This window comes from Emys orbicularis, chromosome 15 (assembly GCF_028017835.1).
Source record: "Emys orbicularis isolate rEmyOrb1 chromosome 15, rEmyOrb1.hap1, whole genome shotgun sequence".
Taxonomy (NCBI): domain Eukaryota; kingdom Metazoa; phylum Chordata; order Testudines; family Emydidae; genus Emys; species Emys orbicularis.
Genome location: NC_088697.1, coordinates 30,887,811 through 30,906,482, shown reverse-complemented (window position 1 = coordinate 30,906,482; position 18,672 = coordinate 30,887,811). Strand labels below are relative to the sequence as shown.

The 18,672-nt window shown below is 53.7% G+C and overlaps 1 protein-coding gene across 1 annotated transcript; it reads left to right on the top strand.

Annotated features, from left to right (window-relative positions):
• The first annotated feature begins 1,536 nt into the window (after positions 1–1,536).
• LOC135889585 (centromere/kinetochore protein zw10 homolog) lies at positions 1,537–4,215 on the top strand. Its single transcript, XM_065417451.1, has 3 exons — positions 1,537–1,566; positions 2,400–2,534; positions 4,021–4,215. The coding sequence occupies exons 2-3, from the start codon at positions 2,415–2,417 to the stop codon at positions 4,195–4,197; spliced, it is 297 nt and encodes a 98-aa protein (XP_065273523.1). The 5' UTR covers positions 1,537–1,566; positions 2,400–2,414; the 3' UTR covers positions 4,198–4,215.
• The last annotated feature ends 14,457 nt before the right edge of the window (positions 4,216–18,672 follow it).

Below are 18,672 nucleotides of genomic sequence, written 5' to 3'. Positions count from 1 at the left end.
CCCCCTCTCCCCAAAAGAAAAATCCAACACACTGGTGATTAAGTGGAAGCTTTTATTGGAAAACCAAAGACGATTGAAAACCATTTATTCCCCTTGTTTTTGCTTTTTTGAACAAAGTGAGAAAATGACAGGAAAGTAAAGTTTGTCTGGAAGGTCACACAGTAAGTCAAATACATTTCCCAACCAGATCCCCCAGGAGAGCCAATCCCCTCCAGGCAAGGGGAAAGGAAGCAAACATTCAGGTCACTGCCCCCTCCTGCAAAGAGGACAGGTGAGTGTGGGTGTCTCGGATGCAAAGCACGAGTAGACCTGGTTGGGGTCACCCTCTGGAGCAGGTAAGGGCAGGTGCAAAGCACTTCCCCTTCACAGACAGCTTTTCAGAAACCTCCAAAGGGCCCTTTCCCCTTTGGAGCTACCACTTCCTCAGCAGGCACTGGTGCAGGAGAAAGACCCCCGCCGCCACCAGCCCAGCCCCCCCCCCCCCGCCCGAGCAGCCCGCCGCCGCCAACCCACCTCCCCCCGCCCGAGCAGCCCGCCGCCGCCAACCCAGCCCCCCCCGCCCGAGCAGCCCGCCGCCCCCAACCCAGCCCCCCCCGCCCGAGCAGCCCGCCGCCCCCAACCCAGCCCCCCCCGCCCGAGCAGCCAGCGCCCCCAACCCAGCCCCCCCCGCCCGAGCAGCCAGCGCCCCCAACCCAGCCCCCCCCGCCCGAGCAGCCCAGCGCCCCCAACCCAGCCCCCCCCGCCCGAGCAGCCCAGCGCCCCCAACCCAGCCCCCCCCCGCCCGAGCAGCCAGCGCCCCCCCCGCCGCCGCCAACCCAGCCGCCACCGCCAACCCAGCCCCCCCCGCCCGAGCAGCCCGCCGCCGCCAACCCAGCCCCCCCACCCGCCCGAGCAGCCAGCGCCCCCCCCGCCGCCGCCAACCCAGCCGCCGCCGCCAACCCAGCCCCCCCCGCCCGAGCAGCCCGCCGCCGCCCCCGCCGCCACCAGCCCAGCCCCCCCCCCCGCCCGAGCAGCCAGCCGCCGCCAACCCAGCCCCCCCGCCCGAGCAGCCAGCGCCCCCCCCAACCCAGCCCCTCCCCGCCCGAGCAGCCAGCGCCCCCCCCCGCCGCCGCCAACCCAGCCCCCGCCGCCCGAGCAGCCCAGCCCCCCCCGCCGCCCGAGCAGCCCAGCCCCGGTCCGGCACCAGCGCCCAGATCCTTCTCCCGAGCCCCCCTCCCCGCAGCCTCTGGGCTGCTCCGGCGTTCTAGCCACAGCTGGCCCGCGGCACCCCCGGCCCGGGCCCCTCCCCCATCCGCCCCACTTACCGCCTTCGCTGCGCGGCCCAGCGGTAGCCCCCGTTCCCCCTGGCCGAGAGGCAACAGTTCTGGGGGTCCCGGTTTATATTCCCCGCCCCGCGGCAGCGGACCAATCAGACGGGGAGCTCGTTCACTCGCTCGGCGGCTGCGGACCAATAGAATGGCGGGGAAAGAGCAAAACGTTCGAAATAGGTTTGTCCCACGCCGCAGCTCGTAGGCCCGCCCTGCGTGGTGCACTCTGGGAGTTGTAGTCCCGCATGGGCCTCCTCAGGTACCTTCGTGGGACTTGGAGTCCCGCAGTAGGGGGCGGGCGGACTCACTTTCCCGTGGTGCCGCGCGGTGGCGGGCCGCTGATGACGGGTTGGCCGGGCGCTGGGTGCCCAGGGCTGCCCCGTCCCCGTCGCTGGTGGCTGCGGTGCTGGCGCCCTCGGGCCGGCTGGAGAAGGCGGATCTGGGGGCCCGGGCAGAGGGAGCGCTGGGGGAGGGGGGGCAGTTGGGCAGCCCGTTAAGGCGGGTTCGAAAGGCTGTCGGGGGGTCCGGAGAAGGGGGGGGCAGGGTGTGAGCGTGGTGGGGGTGACCCCGGCGTGTCGGGGCACCAGGCGTTAGGGGGCGGGTAACACTGAGGGGCGGTGCAGGAGGCTCTGGAGGGGGTGGTGCTTTGGGCCAGTGATTCCTGCTCATGTTTGCAGGGTGTCAGTGATGGGGGATCTGTGCTGCTCCCACCCTGGCCTGTGAGACGTTCCCTTGGAGCTACTTTCTTTGTCCCGCTACCTGGGAAATCATTCTGCCCATCTCAACGAGGTCGGGCTGCAGAGAGGGCTGCGATGGGGGTGGGAGGCTTTGGCCCCGTGGCCACGGCCTTGGGGTGTCTCTCTGTGGGTGTTTGGGGTTGCCAACCCTCCAGGATTGGCCTGGAGTCTCCCACAATTGGCATCAATCTCTTGGTGACTATTGAAAGCAACCTGGGAGGTTTTAATAGGCTATTTTAAGAACATGACATTTTGTCATATTGGAAAAAAAAATGTCCCTGGAATAGCTTCAGTCAGAGTTGGCAACGCTATGGGTGTTTGTTTTTCTGATGCTGAGTCCATCCCTTCTACCTAGGGTGAAGTCTGCAACATGATTAACAAGAAGTATAACGAGTTCCTCCCGAGCATGCAGAGCGCTGAGGACTTGGTGTCACAAGTGGACAGTCTGTCCGGCAACATCGACCTACTGAAATCCAGGATCGAAAATGAGGTGACGCAGCAGCGGTTTCACTTTATCTGTATCTAGCAGCTTTCATCCTGCATCATCCCAAAGCAGTACAACTCCACTGATGCGCAGCACAGGAAGGCAGGGGAGGAGGATCTTGGCTAAGGATTCCAGGATGAATCCCCGCCTGTTATAAAGAGTGCCCTTGACTGAAACATACCGATGTATGATGTATCAGACCTGGGATATAAATAAAGGGCGCGCTGTAGCTTATTCATTAATTATGTAGCTGAATGGTTTTCCGTGGTGCTCATCACTGTAGTTTCGGAGCCCCTCATGTATATTAATGCATTTATCTTCTAAGCCTCTCCGCATTGAGATAGGGAGGAATCATTCTTATTTTGCTGATGGGGAAACTGAGGCACAAAGAAGTGGAATGACTTGGCCAAGGTCACACAGAGATTCTGTGCAGAGCTGGGAATTGAGCCGAGATTTTCTGTATATTGAGTGCAAGACTGTCCTTCCTGTGGCCTGCTTATATTTTTTGTGTGTGTCGTTCTTTCTATACCCCTGGACTAATTCTCTTAGCTGTCCTCTGCCTTGCCACTCTGGCTTTGAAAGGTAAGTTAGAAAGGCTCTAATGCAGGTGGGATATAAATCTGGATTTTTTCTTTGCAAAGGAGAATGATCAACTCAAAAATCATACGATGTGAAAATAACTTTTACATCTGATACCAGTTATGCTATGTTAAAAGTGAGAGAATCTTAAACATCCACTTTACTTGTCTCTGTTTATTTGTTGCTGTGTATTTAATTTATGTATCTCAGGGTATACAATAACAATCAGTGACGTCAGTTACACTTGTCTGTAGTCAATTTCAGCTTTGGGTTCCTAGTGCTGCAGTATTTAAGGTACAAACAATGCAAGAGATTGTTGTTTTTTTGTTTATTTAACAGTTTGGGGATCTTTTTAAAAAAAAAGGGAAACACATCTATTGATCTTGCATGCCTATGGAAGCGTTTAAAATGTATAGTTAAACTGTACTTTCGGCTAAGTTCAAATTGACATTTATCTCATTTAAAAGTAGAGAATTGTTAAAGGCACTCTGGAATTTCATTCAAAGATCTGCAATTTGATATCGCCATGTTCTACTTTTTTTCAAAAATTCCCATACAATAATGCTTTTTGTTTGTTTGTTTGGGGGTTACGAGTTTTTCTTCTCCTCTGCTGTTTAAAAGGGTCTTTCTAGTGAGGTTAAAACAGTCTGATCATACAGACAAACTGAATATATACACATTTCTGTCAACTGCACTAGGTAAATACACTGGAGAAATAGAACCTTTTTTCCTTCTAATTTGTTTCCGTTATAATAATCTTAGGTGTTGTTTGTAACTTTGGGAGGTACGTGCGTTTCAGGCAGCACGCTGGTGTTGTCATGTCGGTGTTACTTTTGAAATAGAAATGGCTCTCATAGCCTTTGCTTACTGTAAATGAACTGCTGAAGGCTTGACGTCTGTGCTGCTGTTCTAGGTCCGGCAAGATCTGAATGTGGCCATTGCGGAATTTACTGAATTGAAGCAGCAGCTGGAGCGAGACTCGTTAGTTCTGAGTGTGCTGAAACAGCTGCAAGAGGTGAGGAAGGAGGCTGGGAAAATGGCTTCAGATCGCAAAGTGTTTCTGTATTTTGTTCCACCGACCTCTTCCTGAGTCTCCATTGTGAATAAATAATCATGACTCTTCTATCTCTATTCATATCATGTTTTTAAAAAGAGCTCTGTAATCTGAAACTTGTTTGTGTGTGATTACCGAATCATAGAAATGTAGGACTGGAAGGGACCTCAGTAGGTCATCTCATCCAGTTCCCTGCACTGAGGCAGGGCCAAGTATTATCTAGACCATCCCAGATAGGTGTTTGTCCAATCTGTTCTTAAAAACACTCCAATGATTCCACAATCTTCCTAGGATAAAAAACAGCTCATTTCTCTGATTTGAATGCAAATATTTCTATTGATCTCTGGTTACACAGCGCTTCAGAGATGACCATAGACCTCCATTTACATTCTTTACCCAAACCAACCTCCTGTAACAGGATTTTATTCTTGCTTCCAAATTAGCAACAGTATTCACCCTTGTGATCTGAGAGAATCTCCCATCCCAGAGCATGGAACTGATTCAGCTTTTTGTCTGTTCTTTAAACAGAGCCACTAGGAGCAAAGCAAGGGACAGGCTGAAGGAGCAGAGCTATCCCCAGGGTGACATGCCAAGCAAAGAAGAGTCCAGGACAAATGTATCCCCACTACGGAGCTTTGTCCCAGTTAATATGTAGTTACAGTGGATCGGCATGAGTTGAAAAGACGGAGGGAGCCGTCAAACTTGCCTGTTGCCAAGGCCTCTAAGGAGGCATCTCCAGCAGCCCAGGTGTGTTCTCTGGTGTAGCGTGAGGGGCAGCCTCTCTGCTTTTGCCTGTTGCAGCTGATCCATATTAAACAACTAGTGTTTGGGCAAAGGCTGCTACAGTCCTCCTGCTCTCATGCAATGGATTAGCCCCATGCTTGGGCTGTGCGTAAGGGGCGTTCAAATCTCCCCTCGGCTTGTGTTAAGAAGGACTTTGGATGGATGTCAAATGGAATCTTCCTGGGCGTCCCCTGAGCTATGGGGGGTTTCAGCTCTCTTGCCAGTGGAAGTTGTTCCACTTTAATTAAATGCTGTTTAGGCCAGCACCTTGCTTAGAGCCTCTCGGTAGCCCAGTGGTTAGGCTATGGGCTTGGCCTATGAGAGAAGGGGGTTCAAGTCTGCCGTGGTCCCTGTGCCCTCCACTTTGGGGAATAGGGATGGGCTTGCTCTCCTCTTGCCAGTTGAAGCTGCTCCACTTTAGTTAAATGTGCTCTGGGCCAGCCTCACGGCAACCCTCACTCTCTTGTCCAGTGGTTAGGATACTCGCCTGGGTTGTGGGAGATCCTGGTTCAAATCCCCCAGCTGCTTGTTCGGCAGGGATTTGCACAGGGATTTCCTGCCTCCTAGGCGACCGTCCTTTGCGGTGGGCCATCCTTGTCCGAACCCCCTCTCTTGCTCAAGAGGCCATTGTCTTCTTGGGCCGGAGAGGGGATTCGGACAGGGATCGCTCACCAGTGACTCTCCCCAGGAGGTGGCGGCCCCCAGTTCACACCCCTCAAAAGAGCAGGGGAGTGCCCTGGGGTCTGCCACAACCTGGGCGTGTATCCTGATCATGGTGGACAAGAGAGAGAGGGGGTTTTACTGCTCAGCAGCAAAGCCCCTTTAATGAAAAGAGCAAGAGGCCCTGTGACAGGCCTCTTGCTCAGCTAGGAGGGGTCTCCTCTCCCACCTCAGAGGCCCTCCTGTCCCACAGAGCAGGGATTTGAACCAGGGTCACTCACAATCCAAGCGAGCACTCTAACCCCCGTACCATAGAGGGACTTGAAAGGTTACCTTTCTCCGGTTAATATATAGTTAAAGTGGAAGGCTTGAGCGGTAAGAGATTGAGACGCCCATCTCATGGAAGGGATTTGAACCAGCACATCTTTGTTTCTTGGGTGAGTACCCAAACCACAGGACTATAGCGGGACTCACACACAGTGGCTGGCCCAATTCTTATGTAATAGTTACTGAATGTGTCCTACCTTCAACAGAAAGGACTGAGGGAGACCCCACAGCCCACTACCTCCTAGCCAGGGACTTAGGCCATTCGGTTGAGAGTTGGCCATCAACCTGCAAATCCCTTCTCAGGGAGCATAAAGGGGATTTGAACCGGCCTCTGCCCTTTTCTAAAGGCAAGCAGCCAAACCACTGGACCACAGAGGGATACACAGTGTAGGTGTGGCCCAGTGACTATTTAATTACCTAATGACATTGGCCCACCTTCAATAGGAAACACTGAGGGAGCCAGCACATTGGAATACCTCCTAGCCCAGCACTTAGAGCATTCACTTGCCAGGTAAGAGATCAAGGTTCAAATCCCGTCTCAGCCAGCATAAAGGGGGTTTGAACCCCAGCCTCCCACATGCTGGGCATACAGCCCAACCACTAGACCACTCTGGGCTGCTTGGGTGTGTGTGTGTTGGCCCAATGAATATGTAATGAAAGTGCAGCAGCTTCAACAGAAAAGAGCAAGGGAGCCCCAGGGGCAGAATACTGCCTAGCCCAGCACTTAGGCCATTCGCTTGACAGGTAAAAGATCAAGGTTCAAATCCCGTCTCAGCCAGCATAAAGGGGATTTGAACCCTAACCTTCCACAAGCTGACCACAACCCCAAACCACTAGGCCACACAGGGCTAGTTGCTAGACTTGCAACCCAATGAATATGTAATGAAAGTGGAACAACTGCAGCAGAAAAATTAGATGCTATCATCACCAGGCTCCAACTAGAATCCCTCTTAGTTCAGCAGCTGCATGTTCACCTTGAAGACAGGAGATGACTCTTCAAGTCCTTTCTCAGCAAGCTGAGGAAGGAGTTGAACCTGCATCATCCACATGCTGGGTAAGTACCCAAGCCACTGGACTACAGAGGGATTCATAGCAAGGGTTTTTCCCAATTGCTCTTTAATGAAAGTGGCACAGCCTCCAGCGCTCTAGCTGTATAACCAGGACACATACATGGGCTGCTGCTGCAGCAGGTCGCTCTTCCCACACACCCCTTTCGGGGGGTGGCAGAAAGGGTGATTTGAACCAGCAGGTCTCACAGCCCCCGGGAGGAGCCCAACCACTGGATTAGAGAGGGAGCCTCGCGTTTCACCTCACCTCACCCCAGTGCTATTTAAATAAAATGGAACAGCTTCAACAGGCACCATTGAGCAGCCCAGGACCCAATGATTGGGGCACTGCCCGCGCGGTAGGTGAGGCCTCTTCAAATCCCTTCTCAGCAGGCAAGGGGGAAATTAAGACCGTAAGAATGGCCACAATCAAAGGTGAGGACCCTAACCACTAGGCTGAAGGTTACATGATAGGCCTCAGTCTCACTCCCACTCTCTCTTCAGCTGTTTGGTGGGGCATTCGCAGGTACCGAACAAGCTCAAAAGAAACAGTTTAGTCCCCAGAAGGGTTCCTGGCCGTGGCTGGCAAGCAGCGTTCGGTACCGAGGAGGGGTAGACGCTGGTTCAATTTCCTTCTCCCTGCCCGATGAGACGGGATTTGAATAGGGCTCTGCATTGTTGCAAGTGTGAGCCCCAGTCAGGTCCGTAAGGGATAGTCGGCGCTGGGTTGCTCTTTGTAGCAGCTTGAGGCTGTGCCACTTTCATTAAAGAGCAGTTGGGCAAAAGAGTTATTATCAATCCCTTTGTAGTCCAGTGGCTCCCTCAGGAAGAGAGGCGAGTGGGCGAGACAGCTCATTGGCTCGGACGCAGTCTGGCCATTCTTACGGTCTTAATTTCCCCCTTGCCTGCTGAGAAGGGATTTGAAGAGGCCTCACCTACCGCGCGGGCAGTGCCCCAATCATTGGTTCCTGGGCTGCTCAATGGTGCCTGTTGAAGCTGTTCCATTTTATTTAAATAGCACTGGGGTGAGGTGAGGTGAAACGCGAGGCTCCCTCTCTAATCCAGTGGTTGGGCTCCTCCTGGGGGCTGTGAGACCTGCTGGTTCAAATCACCCTTTCTGCCACCCCCCGAAAGGGGTGTGTGGGAAGAGCGACCTGCTGCAGCAGCAGCCCATGTATGTGTCCTGGTTATACAGCTAGAGCGCTGGAGGCTGTGCCACTTTCATTAAAGAGCAATTGGGAAAAACCCTTGCTATGAATCCCTCTGTAGTCCAGTGGCTTGGGTAGTTACCCAGCATGTGGATGATGCAGGTTCAACTCCTTCCTCAGCTTGTTGAGAAAGGACTTGAAGAGTCATCTCCTGTCTTCAAGGTGAACATGCAGCTGCTGGACTAAGAGGGGTTCTAGTTGGAGCCTGGTGATGATAGCATCTAATTTTTCTGCTGCAGTTGTTCCACTTTCATTACATATTCATTGGGTCGCAAGTCTAGCAACTAGCTCTGTGTGGCCTAGTGGTTTGGGGTTGTGGTCAGCTTGCAGGAGGTTAGGGTTCAAATCCCCTTTATGCTGGCTGAGACGGGATTTGAACCTTGATCTTTTACCTGTCAAGCGAATGGCCTAAGTGCTGGGCTAGGCAGTATTCTGCCCCTGGGGCTCCCTTGCTCTTTTCTGTTGAAGCTGCTGCACTTTCATTACATATTCATTGGGCCAACACACACACACCCAAGCAGCCCAGAGTGGTCTAGTGGTTGGGCTGTATGCCCAGCATGTGGGAGGCTGGGGTTCAAACCCCCTTTATGCTGGCTGAGACGGGATTTGAACCTTGATCTCTTACCTGGCAAGTGAATGCTCTAAGTGCTGGGCTAGGAGGTATTCCAATGTGCTGGCTCCCTCAGTGTTTCCTATTGAAGGTGGGCCAATGTCATTAGGTAATTAAATAGTCACTGGGCCACACCTACACTGTGTATCCCTCTGTGGTCCAGTGGTTTGGCTGCTTGCCTTTAGAAAAGGGCAGAGGCCGGTTCAAATCCCCTTTATGCTCCCTGAGAAGGGATTTGCAGGTTGATGGCCAACTCTCAACCGAATGGCCTAAGTCCCTGGCTAGGAGGTAGTGGGCTGTGGGGTCTCCCTCAGTCCTTTCTGTTGAAGGTAGGACACATTCAGTAACTATTACATAAGAATTGGGCCAGCCACTGTGTGTGAGTCCCGCTATAGTCCTGTGGTTTGGGTACTCACCCAAGAAACAAAGATGTGCTGGTTCAAATCCCTTCCATGAGATGGGCGTCTCAATCTCTTACCGCTCAAGCCTTCCACTTTAACTATATATTAACCGGAGAAAGGTAACCTTTCAAGTCCCTCTATGGTACGGGGGTTAGAGTGCTCGCTTGGATTGTGAGTGACCCTGGTTCAAATCCCTGCTCTGTGGGACAGGAGGGCCTCTGAGGTGGGAGAGGAGACCCCTCCTAGCTGAGCAAGAGGCCTGTCACAGGGCCTCTTGCTCCTTTCATTAAAGGGGCTTTGCTGCTGAGCAGTAAAACCCCCTCTCTCTCTTGTCCACCATGATCAGGATACACGCCCAGGTTGTGGCAGACCCCAGGGCACTCCCCTGCTCTTTTGAGGGGTGTGAACTGGGGGCCGCCACCTCCTGGGGAGAGTCACTGGTGAGCGATCCCTGTCCGAATCCCCTCTCCGGCCCAAGAAGACAATGGCCTCTTGAGCAAGAGAGGGGGTTCGGACAAGGATGGCCCACCGCAAAGGACGGTCGCCTAGGAGGCAGGAAATCCCTGTGCAAATCCCTGCCGAACAAGCAGCTGGGGGATTTGAACCAGGATCTCCCACAACCCAGGCGAGTATCCTAACCACTGGACAAGAGAGTGAGGGTTGCCGTGAGGCTGGCCCAGAGCACATTTAACTAAAGTGGAGCAGCTTCAACTGGCAAGAGGAGAGCAAGCCCATCCCTATTCCCCAAAGTGGAGGGCACAGGGACCACGGCAGACTTGAACCCCCTTCTCTCATAGGCCAAGCCCATAGCCTAACCACTGGGCTACCGAGAGGCTCTAAGCAAGGTGCTGGCCTAAACAGCATTTAATTAAAGTGGAACAACTTCCACTGGCAAGAGAGCTGAAACCCCCCATAGCTCAGGGGACGCCCAGGAAGATTCCATTTGACATCCATCCAAAGTCCTTCTTAACACAAGCCGAGGGGAGATTTGAACGCCCCTTACGCACAGCCCAAGCATGGGGCTAATCCATTGCATGAGAGCAGGAGGACTGTAGCAGCCTTTGCCCAAACACTAGTTGTTTAATATGGATCAGCTGCAACAGGCAAAAGCAGAGAGGCTGCCCCTCACGCTACACCAGAGAACACACCTGGGCTGCTGGAGATGCCTCCTTAGAGGCCTTGGCAACAGGCAAGTTTGACGGCTCCCTCCGTCTTTTCAACTCATGCCGATCCACTGTAACTACATATTAACTGGGACAAAGCTCCGTAGTGGGGATACATTTGTCCTGGACTCTTCTTTGCTTGGCATGTCACCCTGGGGATAGCTCTGCTCCTTCAGCCTGTCCCTTGCTTTGCTCCTAGTGGCTCTGTTTAAAGAACAGACAAAAAGCTGAATCAGTTCCATGCTCTGGGATGGGAGATTCTCTCAGATCACAAGGGTGAATACTGTTGCTAATTTGGAAGCAAGAATAAAATCCTGTTACAGGAGGTTGGTTTGGGTAAAGAATGTAAATGGAGGTCTATGGTCATCTCTGAAGCTCTGTGTAACCAGAGATCTATAGAAATATTTGCATTCAAATCAGAGAAATGAGCTGTTTTTTATCCTAGGAAGATTGTGGAATCATTGGAGTGTTTTTAAGAACAGATTGGACAAACACCTATCTGGGATGGTCTAGATAATACTTGGCCCTGCCTCAGTGCAGGGAACTGGATGAGATGACCTACTGAGGTCCCTTCCAGTCCTACATTTCTATGATTCGGTAATCACACACAAACGAGTTTCAGATTACAGAGCTCTTTTTAAAAACATGATATGAATAGAGATAGAAGAGTCATGATTATTTATTCACTATGGAGACCCAGGAAGAGGTCAGTGGAACAAAATACAGAAACACTTTGCGATCTGAAGCCATTTTCCCAGCCTCCTTCCTCACCTCTTGCAGCTGTTTCAGCACACTCAGAACCAACGAGTCTCGCTCCAGCTGCTGCTTCAATTCAGTAAATTCCGCAATGGCCACATTCAGATCTTGCCGGACCTAGAACAGCAGCACAGACGTCAAGCCTTCAGCAGTTCATTTACTGTAAGCAAAGGCTATGAGAGCCATTTCTATTTCAAAAGTAACACCGACATGACAACACCAGCGTGCTGCCTGAAACGCACGTACCTCCCAAAGTTACAAACAACACCTAAGATTATTATAACGGAAACAAATTAGAAGGAAAAAAGGTTCTATTTCTCCAGTGTATTTACCTAGTGCAGTTGACAGAAATGTGTATATATTCAGTTTGTCTGTATGATCAGACTGTTTTAACCTCACTAGAAAGACCCTTTTAAACAGCAGAGGAGAAGAAAAACTCGTAACCCCCAAACAAACAAACAAAAAGCATTATTGTATGGGAATTTTTGAAAAAAAGTAGAACATGGCGATATCAAATTGCAGATCTTTGAATGAAATTCCAGAGTGCCTTTAACAATTCTCTACTTTTAAATGAGATAAATGTCAATTTGAACTTAGCCGAAAGTACAGTTTAACTATACATTTTAAACGCTTCCATAGGCATGCAAGATCAATAGATGTGTTTCCCTTTTTTTTAAAAAAGATCCCCAAACTGTTAAATAAACAAACAAACAACAATCTCTTGCATTGTTTGTACCTTAAATACTGCAGCACTAGGAACCCAAAGCTGAAATTGACTACAGACAAGTGTAACTGACGTCACTGATTGTTATTGTATACCCTGAGATACATAAATTAAATACACAGCAACAAATAAACAGAGACAAGTAAAGTGGATGTTTAAGATTCTCTCACTTTTAACGTAGCATAACTGGTATCAGATGTAAAAGTTATTTTCACATCGTATGATTTTTGAGTTGATCACTCTCCATTGCGAAGAAAAAATCCAGATTTATATCCCACCTGCATTAGAGCCTTTCTAACTTACCTTTCAAAGCCAGGGTGGCAAGGCAGAGGCCAGCTAAGAGAATTAGTCCAGGGATATAGATAGGACGACACACACAAAAAATATAAGCAGGCCACGGGAAGGACAGTCTTGCACTCAATATATAGAAAATCTGGGCTCAATTCCCAGCTCTGCACAGAATCTTCTGTGCCATAGGACTCTTTGTTGCTTTTTACAGATCCAGACTAACACGGCTACCCCTCTGATTCTTGGCCAAGGTCATTCCACTTCTTTGTGCCTCAGTTTCCCCATCAGCAAAATAAGAATGATTCCTCCCTATCTCAATGCGGAGAGGCTTAGAAGATAAATGCATTAATATACATGAGGGGCTCCGAAACTACAGTGATGAGCACCACGGAAAACCATTCAGCTACATAATTAATGAATAAGCTACAGCGCGCCCTTTATTTATATCCCAGGTCTGATACATCATACACTGGTATGTTTCAGTCAAGGGCACTCTTTATAAGAGGCGGGGATTCATCCTGGAATCCTTAGCCAAGATCCTCCTCCCCTGCCTTCCTGTGCTGCGCATCAGTGGAGTTGTACTGCTTTGGGATGATGCAGGATGAAAGCTGCTAGATACAGATAAAGTGAAACCGCTGCTGCGTCACCTCATTTCGATCCTGGATTTCAGTAGGTCGATGTTGCCGGACAGACTGTCCACTTGTGACACCAAGTCCTCAGCACTCTGCATGCTCGGGAGGAACTCGTTGTATTTCTTGTTAATCATGTTGCAGACTTCGCCCTAGGTAGAAGGGATGGACTCAGCATCAGAAAAACAAACACCCATAGCGTTGCCAACTCTGACTGAAGCTATTCCGGTAGATTTTTCCCCCCCCCCCAACATGACTAATGTCATGTTCTTAAAATAGCCTATTAAAAACCTCCCTGGTTGCTTTCAATAGTCACCAAGAGATTGATGCCGATTGTGGGAGACTCCAGGCCAATCCTGGAGGGTTGGCAACCCTAAACACCCACAGAGAGAAACCCCAAGGCCGTGGCCACGGGGCCAAAGCCTCCCACCCCCATCGCAGCCCTCTCTGCAGCCCGACATGGTTGAGATGGGCAGTGTCACCACCACCATGCTCACACCCTGTCCCTTCCCTTTTCTGGAACCCCCCCCCCCCCGACAGCCTTTCTAACCCTCCTTAATTTACTCCCACAATCATCCCCTGCCCCCAGCACTCCCTCTCCCCCGTCCAGGGTCCCCTTCTCTCCCTCCCCCCTTCCCAGCACCCCTGTTCTGCCCCTATCAACACACATACACACACTGGGGTCCCCCCATGCTCCAGTCCCTGGATCGCCCCTGCCCCCCTGGATCTCCCCCACACCCCCGCCCTGGATTCCCGCTCTGCCCCCCGGGTCCCCCCCACACCCAGCTCCCCTGGATCCCACCTCTGCCCCCCCCCACACCCAGCTCCCTGGATCCCCCCTCTGCCCCCCCACGCCCCGCTACCCTGGATCCCACCTGACCCCGTAGACCCGCCCCACATCCAGCCCCCCGATCTCCTCCCCCGGGGCCACCTTCAGCTCCTCCACGCGGCGGGAGAGCCGGGCGATCCGGGTGCCCAGATCCTCCTTCTCCAGCCGGCCCGAGGGCGCCAGCACCGCAGCCACCAGCGAGGGGGACGGGGCAGCCCTGGGCACCCAGCGCCCGGCCACCCCCTCATCAGCGGCCCGTCACCGCGCGGCACCCCGGGAAAGTGAGTCCGCCCGCCCCCTACTGCGGGACTCCAAGTCCCACGAAGGTACCTGAGGAGGCCCGTGCGGGACTACAAGTCCCAGAGTACAGCACGCAGGGCGGGCCTACGAGCTGCGGCGTGGGACAAACCTATTTCGAACGTTTTGCTCTTTCCCCGCCATTCTATTGGTCCGCAACCATCGAGCGAGTGAACGAGCTCCCCGTCTGATTGGTCCGCTGCCGCGGGGCGGGGAATATAAACCGGGACCCCCAGAGCTGTTGCCTCTCGGCCAGGGGGAACGGGGGCTACCGCTGGGCCGCGCAGCGAAGGCGGTAAGTGGGGCGACGGGGGAGGGGCCGGGCCGGGGGTGCCGCGGGCCAGCTGTGGCTAGAACGCCGGAGCCGCCCAGAGGCTGCGGGGAGGGGGGCTCGGGCAGGGGCGCTGGGCTGGTGCCATAGCGGCCCTGGGGGAGGGAGAGAACGGGCAAGGCCGGGGCCATGGGGGGGGGGGGGCTGGGGCCGGGGCCATGGGGGGGGGGGGGCTGGGGCCGGGGCCGCGGGGGGGAAGGCTGGGGCCGGGGCCATGGGGGGGGGGGGAAGGCTGGGGCCGGGGCCATGGGGGGGGGGGGGAAGGCTGGGGCCGGGGCCATGGGGGGGAGGGGGGAAGGCTGGGCCGGGGCCATGGGGGGGGGGGGAAGGCTGGGGCGGGGCCATGGGGGGGGGGGGGAAGGCTGGGGCCGGGGCCATGGGGGGGGGGGGGGGAAGGCTGGTGCCGGGGCCATGGGGGGGGGGGGGGAAAGGCTGGTGCCGGGGCCATGGGGGGGGGGGCGGAAGGCTGGTGCCGGGGCCATGGGGGGGGGGCGGGAAGGCTGGTGCCGGGGCCATGGGGGGTGGGGGGGAAAGGCTGGTGCCGGGGCATGGGGGGGGGGGCGGGAAAGGCTGGTGCCGGGGCCATGGGGGGGGGGGGAAGGCTGGTGCCGGGGCCATGGGGGGGGGGGGGCGGGAAGGCTGGTGCCGGGGCCATGGGGGGGGGGGGCGGGAAGGCTGGTGCCGGGGCCATGGGGGGGGGGGCGGGAAGGCTGGTGCCGGGGCCATGGGGGGGGGGGGGCGGGAAGGCTGGTGCCGGGGCCATGGGGGGGGGGGCGGGAAAGGCTGGTGCCGGGGCCATGGGGGGGGGGGGGGCGGGAAAGGCTGGTGCCGGGGCCATGGGGGGGGGGGGGGCGGGAAGGGCTGGTGCCGGGGCCATGGGGGGGGGGGGGCGGGAAGGCTGGTGCCGGGGCCATGGGGGGGGGGCGGGAAAGGCTGGTGCCGGGGCCATGGGGGGGGGGCGGGAAAGGCTGGTGCCGGGGCCATGGGGGGGGGGGGCGGGAAGGCTGGTGCCGGGGCCATGGGGGGGGGGCGGGAAAGGCTGGTGCCGGGGCCATGGGGGGGGGGGGCGGGAAGGCTGGTGCCGGGGCCATGGGGGGGGGGGGCGGGAAGGCTGGTGCCGGGGGCCATGGGGGGGGGGGGGCGGGAAGGCTGGTGCCGGGGCCATGGGGGGGGGGGGGAAGGCTGGTGCCGGGGCCATGGGGGGGGGGGGAAGGCTGGTGCCGGGGCCATGGGGGGGGGGGAAGGCTGGTGCCGGGGCTTCCTTCTGCACCAGCGCCTGCTGGGGAAGTGGCAGCTGCGAAGGGGAAAGGGCCCTTTGGAGGCTTCTGAAAAGCTGCCTGTGAAGGGGAAGCGCTTTGCACCTGCTCCAGAGGCTGGCTCCAGCCAGGTCTTCTATTGCTTTGCATCCAAGACACCCACTCACTTGTCCTCTTTGCAGGAGGGGGCAGTGGCCTGAATGTTTGCTTCCTTTCCTCTTGCCTGGAGGGGATTGGCTCTCCGGGGGATCTGGTTGGGAAATGGATTTGACTTACTGTGTGACCTTGCAGACAAACTTTACTTTCCTGTCTTTTTCTCACTTTTTGAAAAGGCAAGAACAAGGGAAATAAATGGTTTTTGGGGGTCTTTGGTTTTCCAATAAAAGCTTCCACTTAATCACCAGTGTGTTGGATCTTTCTTTTGGGGAGAGGGGGTAGAAGAGAAGCTTGTAGCAAAACTTCCAATGTGTGACAGTGTGGTGGTTCTCCCATTGCTTATGGGGTTCTGAGTTGGAGGTTTTGGAGCTTGATTTTAAATCCCTCCCCGCTGCTTGGCCAATCTCCCTAAGAATACTATCCTCCTAGTTCTCTAGCAAGTGTCAGGGAAGCCATGTTTGGAAACCTCAAACTCTAGAGCAGATATCCTCTGACTGCAGCTTGCAAGCTGCAAGTAGCTCTTTAATTTGTCTCCTGCAGCTCTTTGCAGCACCTCTTAAAACACTGATTTAATTAATCACTCAGGATGCTTTTCCTATATTAATTTGCTCAAAGCCATTGATGTTGCTGTGAACATATAAAAATTAAAGATTTCCCATGTCATACTGTTTAAATATGAATCTACAGTAAATGAAACTATGAATTCACACCACTGGGGCTCTTTTACAGTTATGATTGCTAATTTGGCTTGTGAACCACTGAGGTCTGAGTATCGCTGCTCTACAGCGAAACTTTTGAGGCATTTGCATACTCTAAAAGTGCAGAATGCAGGATTCTGTATAGGTAACCTTTACATGCTGGTTGACCTTTGCCTCTCACAGGGAGAGCAGAGAACTGGGCTATGGGCTGATGGGGGGCCCCAGAGAAGGGGTGGGGGAGACTTGTCAAGTAGTAGTAGATTGTTGAGCAAAGAGCATAGGCTTGCTACCCTGCAAGACTATCAGGAAGATAGGTGGGTGCTGGCTCCAGTAAATGGACCTTCCCAAAGAGTCAGACTGGACTACACCTAATTAAGTATGAGGCTGCAGGAGTTGGAAGCCTTAGGGTTGAACTACCTGTGTTTGGTGGTAGAAATCAGCTCTACTGCAACTATCTAAACAGCTGCAGAGCCCTCTAACAAACTGATCTCCTAGGATAACCACTAGCTGTTCTCCCTCTCCCACCAGGTCTGGTGTTCCTGACATATCTAAAATTGTCTGCACTTCAGAGCAGAAACATTGTGTGGTTTGTCCCCCACCATTGCCACAACACAAATGCCCCCAAGGTAGGTGTTTGGGTGCTGTATAAATGAATATATACCCACCTTTTGCACTTCTGGGGGAAACCTGCTAACATTCACCCTTCTTCAGCCTTAGTTCTCTCTGGGAGGTGAAGCAACACAGCATGTCTGCTGGAGAAAAGATTGCATTATAACCCGCTGCTGTCCTCATTTGCTCACACACAAAACAGGAGCTAATTCATCAACCAGTGTGAAATAATGTGATGACCATTACCAGTTAATTTGTTCCTTTTGTTTTCCCCTTCCATACTGGAGGTGTTTGTAGTAATAATTTAGCCCTTCTAAGCCTGTGATTCTATACCTGGATGCAGAAAAGGGCTGCTAAACTGCCTTTCAAAAGTAGTGAGATGTAGCAAGTCTTTAACCTGCATTTTATCTGCTCCCCCACACTTCTATCAGTAAAACACTCCCCCAGCTGCATAGGATTGCATTTTTTTCAGGTGGAATGGGAGATGAATGGGGGATTAGCTAAAGAGAGCCAGCTGATGGGAGTTGGGGTTGCACACAGAGTTGATCACAAGCAAATTCGCAAGGCTGGTGAAAGGTGTCAGATTGTAGTGCTGGAGCCTAACAGGTTCTGGTTATTCCTAGAATGCTGCACCATGCACAGCAGCTACAGCAGCGCTTCTCCTCTCCCCCACAAAGCCCTGCGGGCATGCCCTGTCCTTGCCCCAGCCAGCTCACCCCTAAGCATGGGAGTGAGGGATCAAGGGCCAGATCCTCCAATGCAGGGGTTCTGAAAATGGGGGTTGGGACCCCTCAAGGGGCCATGAGGTTATTACATGGGGGGGTTGAGTTGTCAGCCTCCACCCCAAACCTCACTTTGCCTCCAGCATTTATAATGGTAATAAATATATGGAAAAGTGTTTTTCATGTATAAGGGGGGTTGCACTCAGAGGCTTGCTGTGTGAAAGGGGTCACCAGTACAAAAGTCTGAGAACCCCTGCTCCAAGCTATTTACACACCTAACTCCTGTTAATTTCAGTGGGAGTTAGCTGCCTAATACTTTTGAGGACCTGGGCTTAGATCTGAAACAATATCTAAGTGGTAAAAGGCTCCAGTTCCCATTCTCAGCCCCCTGCACCAGGCAGTGGCCCTATAGACTGAGCAGGAACCCCCAGCATATGCAAACACATACATGCCCAGTGCCTATACACACCCACAAAACACTGCTCTCTAGGGGTTTCAGAGATTTTAATCACCCGCTGAATTTTTTGTTTTTCCATGACCTTATTACAAAAGACATTGCAAAAATAATTCCACTTAGCTGCAGCTCGACCTGGAGACACGGGATGTGTTGAGAGGTTAGGGACAGCGATCAGAGGACGCAGGGAAGAAGGGGCGAGGGATACACGGTACAGAGAGAGAGTTCCATATGGCACTGTCAGTAGGAGACACTTCCACGTGAGTGCCCGAGCTGCGTCTGGGGGAAACACCAGCTCCGGGTACCTACAATCCAAGAAGGACATGGCATGGTGGCAGGAGAACGTGTGAAACTGAAAGGGCTGCACAAACCCTAAAGTGCCTGATGTGGACATAATGGGAACCAGAGACTATGGAGAGGGGTTCCCTGCCCCCTTTCAAGCAGCACTCCCTGGGGTGTCTGAAGGTGGGATTGTTAATTCTTGTGTCATGTGACCCACACCTACACAGTGGGGCGCTCTGTCACTCTCTGCTACACCCCTTGAGCTAGCAGAGCTGGTCATTT